Source organism: Orcinus orca, chromosome 13 (assembly GCF_937001465.1).
Source record: "Orcinus orca chromosome 13, mOrcOrc1.1, whole genome shotgun sequence".
Taxonomy (NCBI): Eukaryota; Metazoa; Chordata; class Mammalia; order Artiodactyla; family Delphinidae; genus Orcinus; species Orcinus orca.
This window is the reverse complement of record NC_064571.1, coordinates 430,859-445,381: the sequence shown is the minus strand read 5'-3', so window position 1 is coordinate 445,381 and position 14,523 is coordinate 430,859. Positions and strand designations below refer to the sequence as shown.

At 45.4% G+C, this 14,523-nt stretch overlaps 1 protein-coding gene and 1 long non-coding RNA gene across 7 annotated transcripts in view; one reads left to right on the top strand and one right to left on the bottom strand.

The window, feature by feature from the left end:
- Positions 1–14,523, bottom strand: part of SEPTIN10 (septin 10) — a 53,333-nt gene that overhangs the window by 1,217 nt on the left and 37,593 nt on the right. For both annotated transcript variants that reach the window (XM_012535946.3, XM_049695727.1), the window contains exons 7-10: positions 13,872–13,968; positions 12,243–12,411; positions 5,999–6,131; positions 706–893 (exon numbers count right to left, since the gene is read on the bottom strand). In XM_012535946.3, the coding sequence (XP_012391400.2) occupies positions 706–893; positions 5,999–6,131; positions 12,243–12,411; positions 13,872–13,968 (587 nt within the window). The remainder of the gene's footprint in view (positions 1–705; positions 894–5,998; positions 6,132–12,242; positions 12,412–13,871; positions 13,969–14,523) is intronic.
- Positions 1–14,523, top strand: part of LOC117195798 (uncharacterized) — a 44,529-nt gene that overhangs the window by 13,856 nt on the left and 16,150 nt on the right. For all 5 annotated transcript variants that reach the window (XR_007470754.1, XR_007470755.1, XR_007470753.1 and 2 more), the window contains exon 3: positions 1,453–1,541. This is a non-coding gene — a long non-coding RNA (uncharacterized LOC117195798). The remainder of the gene's footprint in view (positions 1–1,452; positions 1,542–14,523) is intronic.

Genomic DNA, 14,523 nt, shown 5'->3' with positions numbered 1-14,523 from the left:
ACATTTAAGTGGGAGAAATAAATGAAAAAAAGGAAGGAAAAAAACCCTTATTTTCTAAGACTTTGGTTACGTTGTCTTTAACACATACCCCAGACCTACAAGCCTTGGGACCATCCCCCGCCTGCTACCAAGGCCGCCCCGATGCACGGGGGCCCTCTCTACCTTCCTCTGCATCTTTACGTCCACCACTCGTTTCACAAGCTCTGACATCAAAGCACAGGAGTTCCAATCGATAGCCTGGTTCCCTTATTAAAATAAGAATTCTCATAAAATCATTATCAGAATTTGTTTTAAAAAAGTAAACCTAAGAATTACTTTTTTTAATCAACTATTATGTCTATGATTCCCCAATATACAGCCTCTGTCAGGCATGAAATGTGACATAACTAACGGGGGGAGGGGTGGTCAGCAGTTACTAGACGTGCCCTGGAGCAGCCAGTGTCCCAAGGTCGCTGACCCTTACGTGTTGAAGATTTCTATTTCGTTCGTTCATTCACTTCAGACTTTCACTCAAGGATGCACAGAGCACGGAAGACGTGCCAGGTGCCCTTCTAGCTGCTGGGGAATCAGCACAGCAAGAGGGACAAGCTCTCTGCTCTCAAGGAACTGATGCTTTAGCTGCAGGAGCAGATGGGAGTAAGGAGACAGGGTGAAGCGCCCTGAAGGTCGGGGCAGTGAGACAGGCGCGGGGTGGGGGGCGCTTACTTCTTGCGGTCCTTGTCCTTCCGCACGTTACCACCCTGGGTCATAAAGGGCTGGCTTTGGTATATCTCGGAGGTAGCTTTCTTCTTAGAGAAGGCGATTATTTCTTCTTCCAGAAGTCTTCTCTTCTCCTCAAGCCTCAGCTTCTCCTCTTGGTGTACTCTCTTAAGGTGCTCAAACTTGGCCTGGAGCTGTGAAGTGAAGTACGGTTCCCGCTGAGGGACGTGCTGGGGCAGCCCATGCCCCGGCACCTCCCCACTGCAGCCCTGCTCACGCGGCCTGCACAGTGACATGTGGAATTGCTCTAACTTTAACTCTGAATGAGCTGCCATGCAAAAAACGCATGAACAAAACATAAAAACAGCCTCATGCACAAACCTCAGTTTTTTAAACGTTTGGCCTCTTAGAGTTTTCTTTTGCTCTACATTTTCCCCACAAAGCCTCTTCAAATAAAGTTTCAAAAATCCATTCTTAATAAAAGTGAGGGACAAATTACAAAAGCAAGTTATCAAAAAGAGGGAAAAAAGCCCTTATTTTCCAAATAAATTTACTACGTGGTAGTGAAATAGCTGTTGACTATACTGGTGAACCTGTTTGGAAAGCAAGTGTCAATTTAAATCAAGAACCTTAAAATCTGTTATGTTTTTCCCACGGTCATTCACCTTCTTGAAATCTAAACTAAATCAAAAAGTCCTGAATTTAGATTAAAGTTTTATACATAAAAATACAGTTGACCCTTGAACCTTGCAGGGTTGAAGACGCCAAACCCCGCTGGTTGAAGATTCGCGTGTGTCACAGCTCCGTAAGCACAGATGCACCGGTGCAGTCCTGTGGAATCGGTGAGTGAGAAACATCCATGTATAAATGGGCCCGTGCAGCTCAAACCCAGGTGGTTCAAGGGTCAGCTGCACTGGCTGGGTGTACACCATAATTGGGAAAATATACCTGTGTCTCTAAGAGAGAGAACATTTTAAAATTCACTTATGCTAAATACACTCGGTGCAGTCATTAAAATGAGTTTTGCCAAAGTTTATAACAGTACAACATGAGAATTCCCTGGTTTGATTGTTGTTTATCTGAAAAAAGATCTAGAGACTTCAGCAGGTTCCTTACGAATCTGCTGTGGTGCCAGGAACACAAGCACAACATCTAGAATCTACATCAAAAAATAGCTTTGTTTTTGGCTCTCTGGTCTGGTTAGATAAATTTTCAATTAGTATTTTCAGTTCTGGGCAGCAACCTAACATTTATACAAAAAGTAGGACTTGGTTTCCAGAAAAGATGGCTTATGATCACTGAGGAAATTCATCAGAGGCTGAGGGCAGAGAGCTACGCTGCTTCCTAATAAAAATCAGATGTTCCAGATACGGAGCGGGCTGGCGAGTGAACCGGCAACCCTGATGGCAGAGTTTACAGGATAGGGTTGAAACAGATGAAGTAAGGCCCGAAGATTCTCTTATTCCTGAGGATGTCATTTCCAGAGGGATCAGTTCCTTAGTATTTGCTTATGTAAGTGGTTCCTTATAAAGGAAGGAAGCATGTTCTTTATAAAAAGAAACATAAATCGGTGGTATGAATACACAGACTGGCAGCTCTCTGAGCATGCGTGCACCCCGTGGATTTGGGAGAGGAGCGGGGCAGCTGGCGGGTGACGCCTGGAAAGAGAGGCCACAGGGCAGATTTACGTTATGTGAACAGAGATACATCTCTGACAGACACTTAAACGGAGGGTGCACACTTTATATCCTTAAATATCCTGAAAGGTTATGGAGTACTTCATATATCATTTATGAGGTTGACTAAAAATTCCAGGAAAACTATGAAGAGAAAAACGTCTTAGAAAGGGGTCAGGGGGCATGTGACTTATTCACATTCTGTGGAGTTCATGGCTTTCGTCAGTGACAGTCTCCTCCACCTGCAGGAAGCGCTCGCTCACAGCTCCAATATTCACTACAAGGCCTTCAACTCAGACACATTTTCAAGTTCTTCTGTGCTGTTAAACTACTCACGGATGCTCTGAAGCCTCTATGGCCAATGTGGTACGCTGCTGTCTCTTGTAAACCTGCTTCTAAGGACACTATACATGCTGTTGCTCAGTGATCCTTTTTAAAGTATCCATTTTAAAAAGTGAATACCAGAGACAACATTCCTCTCTTGCCAAACTAGTCAGTGTCTTTGACCTCTGTACTTGGCTGGAGACCCCGGAAGTGTCACTGACAAGCACCCAGCGCTGCGGCTCAGCTGCACTGAGTGCAAACCTCGCTGCTCATCCTGGACTCCCCACGTCCAGGTTCTAGTGCAGCTGTACTTGTTTACTGAAAATTATCTAGAATACTTTTAGAAACAGGAGAGGCATAAATACTAAGTGAACAACTAACCAAAAAACAGACTTGCCTATAAAATTCAGAAGTAGTAACATTTTAATGTTGGTCATGCACTTCACCTGAGGGATAAATATAAAGTGCACTTTTTCTTGTGGTGGGGAAGGGCTGTGCATCCAGGATGATGTTAACAAAGATGCCATTCAAACAGTATCCTGACATGATATCTGTCCTGTGCATCTGCCTACTCTAGTTACCTGACGCTCACTGCATTTTCAGCTAACTCTGTACTATACATGAAAATCCGCCAAATTCATACAAAAGGTGAATTGCCAAGGATATTTTAATAACAAGGCCATCTAATACAGACTTAAGTAACGTTTTGGGTTACCTGCCAGTATCTTATTGATGTAACTAGCTTTGAATGTCCCACTTTGCCCAGTAGAGACCTGGTTTACACCTACCTATTGTCCAGTGTAACTACTAAAAAGCCTCCTTTCCCTCTAAAACTGCACTTACACTGACGGTAGATTATATGGCCCTCCTTGGTCCTTCAACTGATGGCTCTTTTTTAAATTTTTTTTAAAATTTTTGGCTGTGTTGGGTCTTTGTGGCCTTGTGCAGGCTTCCTCTAGTTGCGGTGAGTGGGGGCTACTCTTCATTGCGGTGCACAGGCTTCTCATTGTGGTGGCTTTTCTTGTTGCGGAGCACGGGCTCTAGGCCTGCGGGCTTCAGTAGTTGTGGGCTCTAGAGCACGGGCTCAGTAATTGTGGCTCGCGGGTTCTAGAGTGCAGGCTCAGTAGTTGTGACACATGGGCTTAATTGCTCCGTGGCATGTGGGATCTTCCTGGACCAGGGCTCGAACCTGTGTCCTCTGCATTGGCAGGTGGATTCTTAACCACTGCGCCACCAGGGAAGTCCTAACTGATGGCTCTTGAGTTATGCGAGTGAAGATGACCCCCAGATGCCCTGCACCAGACCTGACTCTAACGTACCAGCCTTGCAGGATGAAACTGGTCATGAGGGAACTTACTAATATTATTGTAATATTAATGAAACAGGCCAGTAATCTGCTTCTAAACCTATATAATTAAAAGTTTAGAACTCTTGTGACAACTTGGTTTAAACTAACTTCATTAGTTTTAATATAATATTCTTAACACGAAACCGCTTGAATCACATAAATAAACATCTATGAAGCACCTACTGACAAATAATACTTCTCTTTTTCTTTCAACCATTTGGTCACTCTGAATTTTCAATTTCCTTTTAAACAATATGCATTTAAGCAAAATATTCTTATGTGGGGTTTGAAAAATTAAAATTCAACTATAAACCACTTCTACATCTTCTCTCCTCACTGGAGAAACTGAGAACCATGATGTATGAGAGAGAAACTCTTACAAGAGAAGCATCTACTAATCAAAAGAAAAATCAGCACCCTATTTCCTACTCATCACAACTCCTTCCTCAATATTTGTATTTAAAAATAACTCCAGGGACTTCCCTGGTGGTCCAGTGGTTAAAAATCTGCCTTCCAATGCAGGGAACGCGGGTTCTATCCCTGGTCGGGGAACTAAGAACCCACATGGCGTGGGGCAACTAAGCCTGCATGCCACAACTACTGAGCTCGTGTGCCACAACTAGAGAGGAGCCCATGCATGCACCGCAACGAAAGATTCTGCGTGCCACAGCTAAGACCCGACACAGCCAATAAATAAATAAATATTTTTAAATAAATAAAAATAACTCCAAACTAGGAACTGTTTTCAAATAAGAGATTGAACAAAACAGAACACCCAAATGCAATATGAGACCTAAGATTGAATTCTGGTTCAAGAACAAAAAATCACCGAACAGAAAGCAACAATAAAAGACAATCTTGGGACGAGTGGGGAAATTTGATTGTGCACTGGGGATTAGGAGAGTCTGTGGCATGCTATTCCTGTTCTTAGGTGTAGTACTGGTACTGTGGTTATGGAGGAAAATGCACCTGAGCTTCAGAGATGCATGAAAGTGCCTGTGATAAAGTGTTGTGATGTCTACAACCAGCTTTCAGACGACCAGGGAAACACACACACTAAAGACAGCAAAATGTCTATCCTAAATCTAGGTGTGGGGAGGGACACAGGTACCCCGTACTTTAACTTTCCCATTGTTTGAACTTTTTCAAAATAAAGATCAAAATTCAAATTATAAACAAGATAGATTATTTTACAAAACCACTTACTACAGAGTTTATTGAAATAGCAAGTACTATAAGGGTACTTAAAATAATAAATTTGTAGCATTAAATTACTTTACAAATAACTCTTCAGGAACTCTTACATCGCAAGTTCATTTGTATTAACATTTCTGTCTTCTCTTAGAGATTCCTTTTTGCAGCTCATCCGTTTTGACCCTCATCTTAAATGTGGCCATTTATTTAAAAGCAGCCATTACAGTAAAGTCTACAGAAAATACCTTAACTCAAGTAAAACTAAAACTGATCCTTGGAGAACCAGAAGCAAACCAAACTCACTGCGGATGGTTTTGCGCCCAGGCTGCCCAGACCACCCACCTCCAGGAAGCCTGACTTCAAACTCAAAGGCTAGTTAACAGCTCTCAGAGTCACCTACTTCAAACAACAATCCCAAGGACTCAAAACTCTCAGAAAAGGCTTCATCAAGCCACAGCTAAAACACTTCTGGCTCCTGGTTAAGGTATTTAAAATGCTTCTTAGTAACCTAATTCTTTACAAGTCCTCGATAAACCACTTCTAATGGAAGATACCTTGTTCAAAAAGGCAAAAATTTTTGTTTCCAGCCTATGCTTTTTTTTGGAAGTCTGCATCCAAAGAGTATGTGTTAAAATACAACAGCTGCTTTTAAGGAACAACTAGTTTTCAAAACCATCTCGGAATTCTTGAGATAATTATCCCCAGGTTAACAGGACACCCCAAATAACTGCACATCCCAACAAACCAGCGCACTTGCCTCTCTCTCAGCTTCTTTCAATACGGCTTCTTTCTCCTTCACACGCTGCACAAACAACTGCTTCATTTCTTCCTCCTTCCTCTGACGTTCACCATAAAATTCGTGTCTTTTGGCTTCGTAGGTCTCCTGAAGACTGAAAAATTATTTATGGTACTCTCATATTAGCGAGATTACATCACAAACTTGCGAACACTAGGTCCGCGTTAGTCCCTGTGACCATCACAGCACACGTGGCTCCAGGGAGCGCGGATCTGTCTGCGGGTCCTTGCTTTGCCGGTGCTCCCAGAGGTGCTCATCTCACCCCAGATGGATTCCTCCTTCCACCTCTGTTGGTTCCTCCCCTCCCTTCATTGCCACGTCCGATCACCAGGCTCTGCGGGCTCAGCCTAAGACCCCAACATCACTTCAGTCCCGTCTTGTTTTGATTTCTGCAGACACCGTGTTCAGCCCAACTTGATCTTTGTGCTTTTCTGCCTTTGCTACTGGAATAATCTCCCAGCTGAGCTCTAGGCTTTTAGTTCCTCTTTCTTTCATTTCGTCCTTCCTGCCACTCCTAAGATTTTTCCACCAAAAACAGACATCTCCTTATCTTTTTCCTCTGCATTAGTTATATTATCTACAGGATAGCAGCACTTAAGAAACGTCACAATCTGGCCCAACAGACCCAATCCCCCTAAGGTTTCAGCTGTACCAACCTAACCTTTGTTCCTAAGACGTGCCACACGTTTCATGCTCCAGCCACTGCCCATTTCCCAGCCCTCCCTCTACTCACTAGTCCTGTCCCTCGCTTCTCCAGTCTCCCCAGCTGGAATCCACTGTTCCTCCCAAGCACTTCCATGGCTCTTTGTTTATACCTCTTCCTGGCACTTACACCCCACCTGCCTCTCTCTCCTAACAGCATCTCCATAACCCAGCTATCCAGTAGAGCCCTCCAGATGTTTCGGTTTCTTCACAGATGTTCACCTAATGATAGAAACTGCAGGGAAGTAGAGCCAGTTTAACCAAGCAGCGCAGGGACTGTCCTGGAACTCCACGGCCAGTGCCTGCCTGTCTTACTCATGGCATTTCAGAAGAACCACAGACCTTATATCCGGCAATGCAGGGCCCTTCCATTTCAGCTCACTTGGAGAATATCCCCAAGGTTTAACAGGGAACACAGATTCACTTTCCAGCTGTGTCACAGTTAGAAATTTCTATTACTTATAAAAATATAGCTAAATAGATTTAAAATGTGATGAAATTCAGGAATTTTACTAATCTTATAACTGGAGAAATCTTTCATGGCTAGAACTGTATAAATTTAAGGAAAAACAAAGGAAGAAATGTTATACCATAGCACTTACAGCTGAGCATGAGTGTGTGGTACTCAGAGCATGTATTCCAAGGAGGAACAATCCTACACATTGTCTTTAAGAGCAAAGTTCATAAATGTACGGAATGCCCTAGGTAGCCACGTAAATGCCTCTAATCTCGAGGCATTTTACTTTCTATAAGGTTTTTTGTTTTTCTGTGTTTGTTTTGGTCTTATTTTAAAGAAGCCTCTAAATCGATCAGGTCACCTTCGCCCACGTTTCACTGGTCCTACACTGGACTGACAGCCTTTAGTGGCAAACTTAGTTTAAATAATGTATTTAAATCATGTCAAATCAAAGTTTTAAAAAGTTCTCACTAATTTACTTACACAAGCACTTGAATTGTTCAGGAGGAAAATCAAGCCACCTGGCAAAGAGAAAAGACCAAACACTTGCGGAATAGCTGCTACCAGCAGGGACTGGTCTGGACTCACTAATTCCCGCAGCGCCATGAAGAACAAAGCACTAACACTGTCCTTCAGGTAAGAAGACGACGCTCGGAGAGGTAAAGTCACCTGCACAGAGGGACAGAGTTAGCAAGTACAAAGCTGGGGCTGGAACTTGATCAGACGTGCTCCAAAGCCTGTAACCCTAACCAGCATAAATCCCGGCTACAGTGATGCCTCCGCAAGAGATAAAGAGGAAACACTGGTCCCGCGTGTTCTGCATCCATCACACACGCCCACTGTGACAGGTAAACTCACAGAGCCAACTGCAAGGAAAGAGACCGCACTGTCTTTCAAAAGGTGGTAATGAAACTCTGAGAGGGCCTGCAAGGAGTGGCTGTGAAACTAATGCAACCACTGTTGACTGCCATGGATCTGAGAATGAAAAAGAGCTCTCCTGCTGCCGTGATAGTTAATGCAGCATCCTACCCTAGTTGCAAACGTCACTGATTGAAGGCAGAGCTGAAAATGAAAGAGGAAGAAAATGCATCCTTGATTGCTCGTGCCCATCAGGAAAACCGCTGCGTCCCCCTCACTCAGGACCTCCCTGAGCTCCAGGTGCAGCTCTCACAGGCCTGATGAGCGTCCACCACAGACCAAGTGCAGAAAGACACAAAGGTTATGACACAAAAAATTATGCCAAACACTTAAGAAACTCTAAAATACCACACAAATCTCCCTTCCAGACTCTGAGGGCCCAGAGCACTTCAGTGATGGTAAACGAGACTGGTTTTGTTCATCTAAAATAACTTGGGGATTTGAGGTTGATAAAAGCATGTTTCATGAAGTTTAAATAAGTAAACATCAGTTAATTAAGACTACAGGGGTACACATAATGCCGACCCCCTGGACCTCATGACAAGCATGAGATGGGTGTGGGTACGTGGGGACACAAACCATGACTCAGCACAACCGTTCAAGTGAAACAGAGATGGAGACACTGCGGGGCTGCAGAGAGAAAGGCCGGGCCATAAAGAGCAGAGCGCAGCCTAACAGGCTCATGTAACTAACTGTTCTTATTGATAGATACAATACTGAGGGACAGATTTTACGTGCCAACCAAATTATAGTGACTGTTGTTGTACACATCCCAAATTAAATGGGAAGATTCCTAAGAAAACAGAATACAAGTTCTTAAAACCACACTGGTGAAACCTTCCTAGACCTCAGGCTATAAAGAACTACAGGAATTTTATCAAATAATTTATTCACAAATGAGAAAGCACCAAGAGGAGAGAAGATTCTGCTGCGCCTGACCCAAGGAATCCCATCTCATCAGGACTGCAGGCCTGGGCAGAGCAGAGGGCCACCAGCTCCCGGGCAGGTGGGCAGGGCCTCCCTCACACTGAGCTCGAGCCCCCGGCCTTCTTGCTTGTCCTCTGCAAGCAACCTGCAGCCACTGCTCCTGCCCACTCTGTAACCTGGCCTCCACTGAAGAGCCTCCTTTCCCAGTTTTCCATTCTTCACCTGTCCAGTGGGCAGACGCTCCCCAAACTGAGGAAATGCTAAAAAATGGCTGTTCTGAGTGCCCGCCCACCATCTCTCTCTCCTGTTGTATTATTATTCTGGTTACCTTTGGAGAGCTACTTCTTCCCGCGGGATGCATTCTGGTGGGACGGGCAGTCAGGCTCACACCCACCCAGCCAGAACACGGGCACATGTCCTAAGCTGGGCCCGCTGGACATCCCCCTTCCTGGAAGGAAGGCTGGAAATGGTTTGTTCATGAATGAAACTGGTTTTCTCCCTTCAAATCTGCAAGCCCTGGGCTTCCCTGGTGGTGCAGTGGTTGAGAGTCCGCCTGCCAATGCAGGGGACGCGGGTTCGTGCCCCGGTCTGGGAAGATCCCACATGCCGCGGAGCGGCTGTGCCCGTGAGCCATGGCCGCTGAGCCTGTGCATCCGGAGCCTGTGCTCCGCAGCAGGAGAGGCCACAGCAGTGAGAGGCCCGCGTACCGCCAAAAAAAAAAAAAAAAAAATCTGCACGCCCTGGCCTGTGCCGTCCTTTTTGACTCAGATGGCGTGTTCCTCATTATTGTCAAAGAACGGTCAAGGGAGCAACTGGACTGTATCACACTGCTGTACTTCCACAGCAAAACCCTCTCACTTTCAACACGGCCACCTCTCCCTTCCTTCTTGAGACCCTCTTCACTTGGCTTCCGCGACACGACCCTGCTGGTTTCCTCCTTCCTCTACCCTAGGCTTCTCAACCGCTTCTGTCTGCTTCTTCTGCTGACACACATTCAACGGACTCAAGGCTGTTTCCAAGGCACCTTTCTTTCCAAATGTACTTCTCTCTCCAGGCATCTCACCCATACGCAGTATTCAATTAACCACCTCTTAGCGTCTGTGACTCTGAAGTTCATCCCTTTGGCCCAGCCCTCTCCTCTCTCCTCTGAGCTCCAGATAAACAGCCAAAGTGCCTATGTGACACTGTCACTTGGATGTTTCAGAGGAAACTCTAAGTCCCCAGGTCCCAGCTGAGCTAACAACCTCCATCCTGCCCCACAGAGCAGCCAGTGCGCCTCCAGAGACACTACCTTGTGAGGGGTACAGCTGCCTGCCGAACTGATCCAGGCCAGCAGAAGTCTTCTTTTGGCATCTTCTGCTCCTTTACCTCGTTGCATGTGAACAGTCACTAAGTTCTTTCACTGTTATCTTCTAGGCGCCTCTCAGACACGCCCAGTTCTGTCCTTGCTGCTGGTACTTAGCTCCTCAGCACCTCTGCACACCCTCCGACCCCTCCCTCACACTGCAGCCAAGAGTGATCTTTTAAGTGCAAATACCGTATCGGTATCACTGCTTCAAACTTTGTGTCTTTCCCCGAGGACAAAGACCAAATCCCCACCAGGCTGCCCTGCTCCTCCGACCTTCCTGCAGAGACTTAAAGGTGCCTTTCTCTCTCTGCCTTCCAGGTCTCTGCATATGTCTCCTCTGTTTTCCCCAGGTAGTAAAAGCTCAGAACAATAAGTGCCTCAAGGAAGCCTTCCCTAATTTTCCAGATTAAATCCAGATGCCCTCCCCCCATGATACACCACCTCTCCTTTCGTGCACATTTCACAACCATAATTCATTGTGCAATTAGTTGTTTGGTTTTGGCCTCCCTCCCCGTGAGAATATAAACCCCACGACAGCCAGGACTAGTCTCATTCAGTATTACCTCACCAGCACTTAGCCTAGAGCACTGCGAACACTAGATGCAGTATTATTCACTGCTGACTCCAAAGTTATCATCTCAGCCTTCACTTCTCCCCGAGCTCCAGATTCGTTTATGAAATAAACTCCTCTAAGTCTTCACCTGAAGATTTAATAATCAACTGAAATGTAACATGTCCCAAACTTCTCAGTTACCCACCAGGAAGTCTACCCCTTCCCCTGTCTTGCTCATAACAATGAACATCACCACCGTTCACCCAGGTTCTCAGGTGGAAAACAGTAACTGCAGCTACCACCCTGGCTTCCTCTTTCCTTTACATCCGTATCCAGACCATCAGAGAGTCATGTTGACGTCACCTTCCAGTCCCATGTGGTAGCCATGCTTCTCACCACCTCCGCCACTGCCACGCCAGCACAGGCCCCTGTCTGCTCGTACTTGGATGCCCACAGCAGCCTCCTGCCCGGGCCTCCTCACTCCCCCAGACCCTGATCACCACACAGGGCAAGAGCATCTTCCTCTCTGCACCCACGGTGCACACCTGGCCAGTGACCAGCAGGAAGTGTCTGCTGAAGGGCTGAGTGGGAATTTTCATTTAAATGTGATTCTTCGGCTCCATACCCGGAAACTGCGAACCTGCATTTCTGAGTCCTCCACAGGTGACTGATGACTGAGCCACCAGGCACCTGAATCCCTCTCCTCCAGCACGCAAGGCCGCCCCGCCTGCTGTCACTCAGGATCCGCGTCTCCTTCAGGCACGTGGGGACCCCTCACCACCCACAGACTTGAAAGAGCGAGAAGTGAAGCCTCCTGGGAAACACGAAGGGAAGCCAATGCTAGATGCTTTCTCTTCAGCAGAGAAAATCATCGCTTTACCAGAGCTGGCCCGTAACTAGTGCTTCCTTTACAAGATATTTTCCTAAGTTTAGTCATTCCAAAACTTTCATCAGGATAAAAAACAACAGCTTTGTAGTTAATATGATTCATAGTCCAGGTTTTTAAAATAATAATCAATACTCTTTCACCTTCTTCACATAAATACAAAAATAAAACCAAATAATGAGAGATTTTTCCTTTGGTTACTCACTTCAGCGGATGCTGAAATCCTGGGCTTCTGCCCTGTGTCCTCCCTTCTACTCGAACTCCCTGAGTCGGGTAAGGACAAAGACCTCCGAGGGCGGCACGGAGAGCAGAGTCATTAATCGTAGCAGGTGGCGCCACCTCCCGATGTGGGAGACTCTCTGTCATCCTGGGCAGACGGAGAGGCCCACCCCACCTCCCTCCCTGGCTGCTCACCTGAGCGGCTTGTTCTCTGGGCCCGTGTCTGTGAGGCCCATCTCCTCCAGTTTGCGGCGCCGGTACAGCTCGTAATGCCTCGTGTGCGTCTCATCTCGCAGATCCTCCATGTTCGTACAAATGAGCATCTCCCGGAGCTTGACAAAGTCGCAGTGGTTTTCATTTTCCACTAGCCGGAAAACAGAAAACAGCAACACCGATGTTTAATCCTGACATATAATTAGTATTTGTTGAATGGACGAGTAAATGAAAACACATTTGAAATAACCCAAACAGCGAAATGATCAGTCTGATTAACAGCTATGGTTGTTTCATACAAGTAACCAAGGAAGCAATTCTTGTATTACACACACCGAATTATAGGCGATATTGATTAACAGAGGTTTGCTTAAATTTAGTAGCCAAGGATAAACAGGAAATAGGAAAGAAATACATTCTATTCTGTACCATGTGCTCCAGTCATTCACTAGTATTTTGTTAACAGTTTATAAACCATCCTTAGGACGTTTCACATACCACCTGAAAAGAGTGTGTAATATTTTTTCACTAAAACTTCAAGGTGGTAAATTCTGCACACTTGAGAACACCACCTGTGCCTGCTGTAAACATCAAATGCTTGTCACACCATGCCACATTTGTGATTCTGCGTCACATGTGTTACTGTGATCAATAGTTTTAAGTACAGTTATTGCCTTTATATTTTCTATACATTAAAAATGTTAAGTTTTGTCAATATTTTCCACTAATTACAAAATTTGTCAACTTAAAAAAAGCAGCACTGGGGCTTCCCTCGTGGCGCAGTGGTTGAGAGTCTGCCTGCCGATGCAGGGGACGGAGGTTCGTGCCCCGGTCCGGGAAGATCCCACGTGCCGCGGAGCAGCTGGGCCCGTGAGCCATGGCCGCTGAGCCTGCGCGTCCGGAGCCTGTGCTCCGCAATGGGAGAGGCCACAACAGTGAGAGGCCCACGTACCCCACACACACACACACACACACACACACACACACACACACACACACACACACACACACACACACACACACACACACACACACACACACACACACACACACACACACACACACACACACACACACACACACACAAAAAGCAGCACTGGGAAACCAGTACCAGCAGGGGTAATCCATTCCCCATTAGTTGGCATCATGAATGAATGAGCCAGTCAAGTGCTAATTACTTACTCATTGTAGAGTTAGACAAATGCTAAAAATTATTACTTGGCTGACTGGTTTGTTTGGGAAATAGTTGGCAATACTTTGATGAGTAAAAATATATAAATTTACAAAGTGGTTTATTGTGTCACAGAATTATCTAGTACTTAGTTTACGTACTATGTTTAAACAATACTGTTTACGCTCAAATTTTGTTCAAAGTACCCGACCAGTGACTCCCACCTTCTGAACGTCCTGGTGCACCTGGGCAGGTAACGTGATCTAAGACAGGAAGTAGGGAGGCTGTGCCTTGCGCCTCTGCAGACGTGGCTAAAACAGAACAGAGCCAACCCTTCTGACAGCCAATCATAACCCCAAATCAGCATCACCTCCTAGAACACATTAAATTCAACTTTCAGGCTGTCAGGCAGCGCACATATCCTCGTTTATCTCCTTTACCTTGTACGATGCCCCAAGGGTACTGGCGAGCTTTGACCATCTTATTTCCAACTTTCACCTCATCCATACTTCCTACCACAGCAAACGGCAAGTGTCCCTGGAAAGGAGCCAGGACATCAATCACATCTCATACCAGTAAAAACAGAGAAGAGAAAATTTACTAAATAACAAATGTGTTAAAGCCAAATGATCTGCTGTGCCTCAGCTTTTAAAATGTGCCCTGTGAATATGTGTTCACAGCTGTTCACGTGTATGCCAACTGTTCTACAGAGTCATCTTCAGGCCCTAGAGAGAGAATTATTTACTGAGCATGCCCCACACGTATTCCTATTTTGCTGCAAGAATACAAAAACAGAATTCTAGCACAGGTATCATTTCCCTCATTATTATCTTGGTCCTAAAAGACAAAGATAACGTTGAGGAAATCACACACACACACCCCCCATATAACCAAAGTGTTTATATATAGTGTATATCTACATATATAACACAAATATAAAATAATATTTAAGTCCCAAACTAATGCTAAATACAAATGTTATAGAAATTTAGAGGAGGGAGAGGTCTCTTTGGGCAGGAAGACACAACCCAAACTGGAGACGGATCAAGCAGAATAGGAAGAACTAGCATAGTAAGGAGAAGATTTTGAACA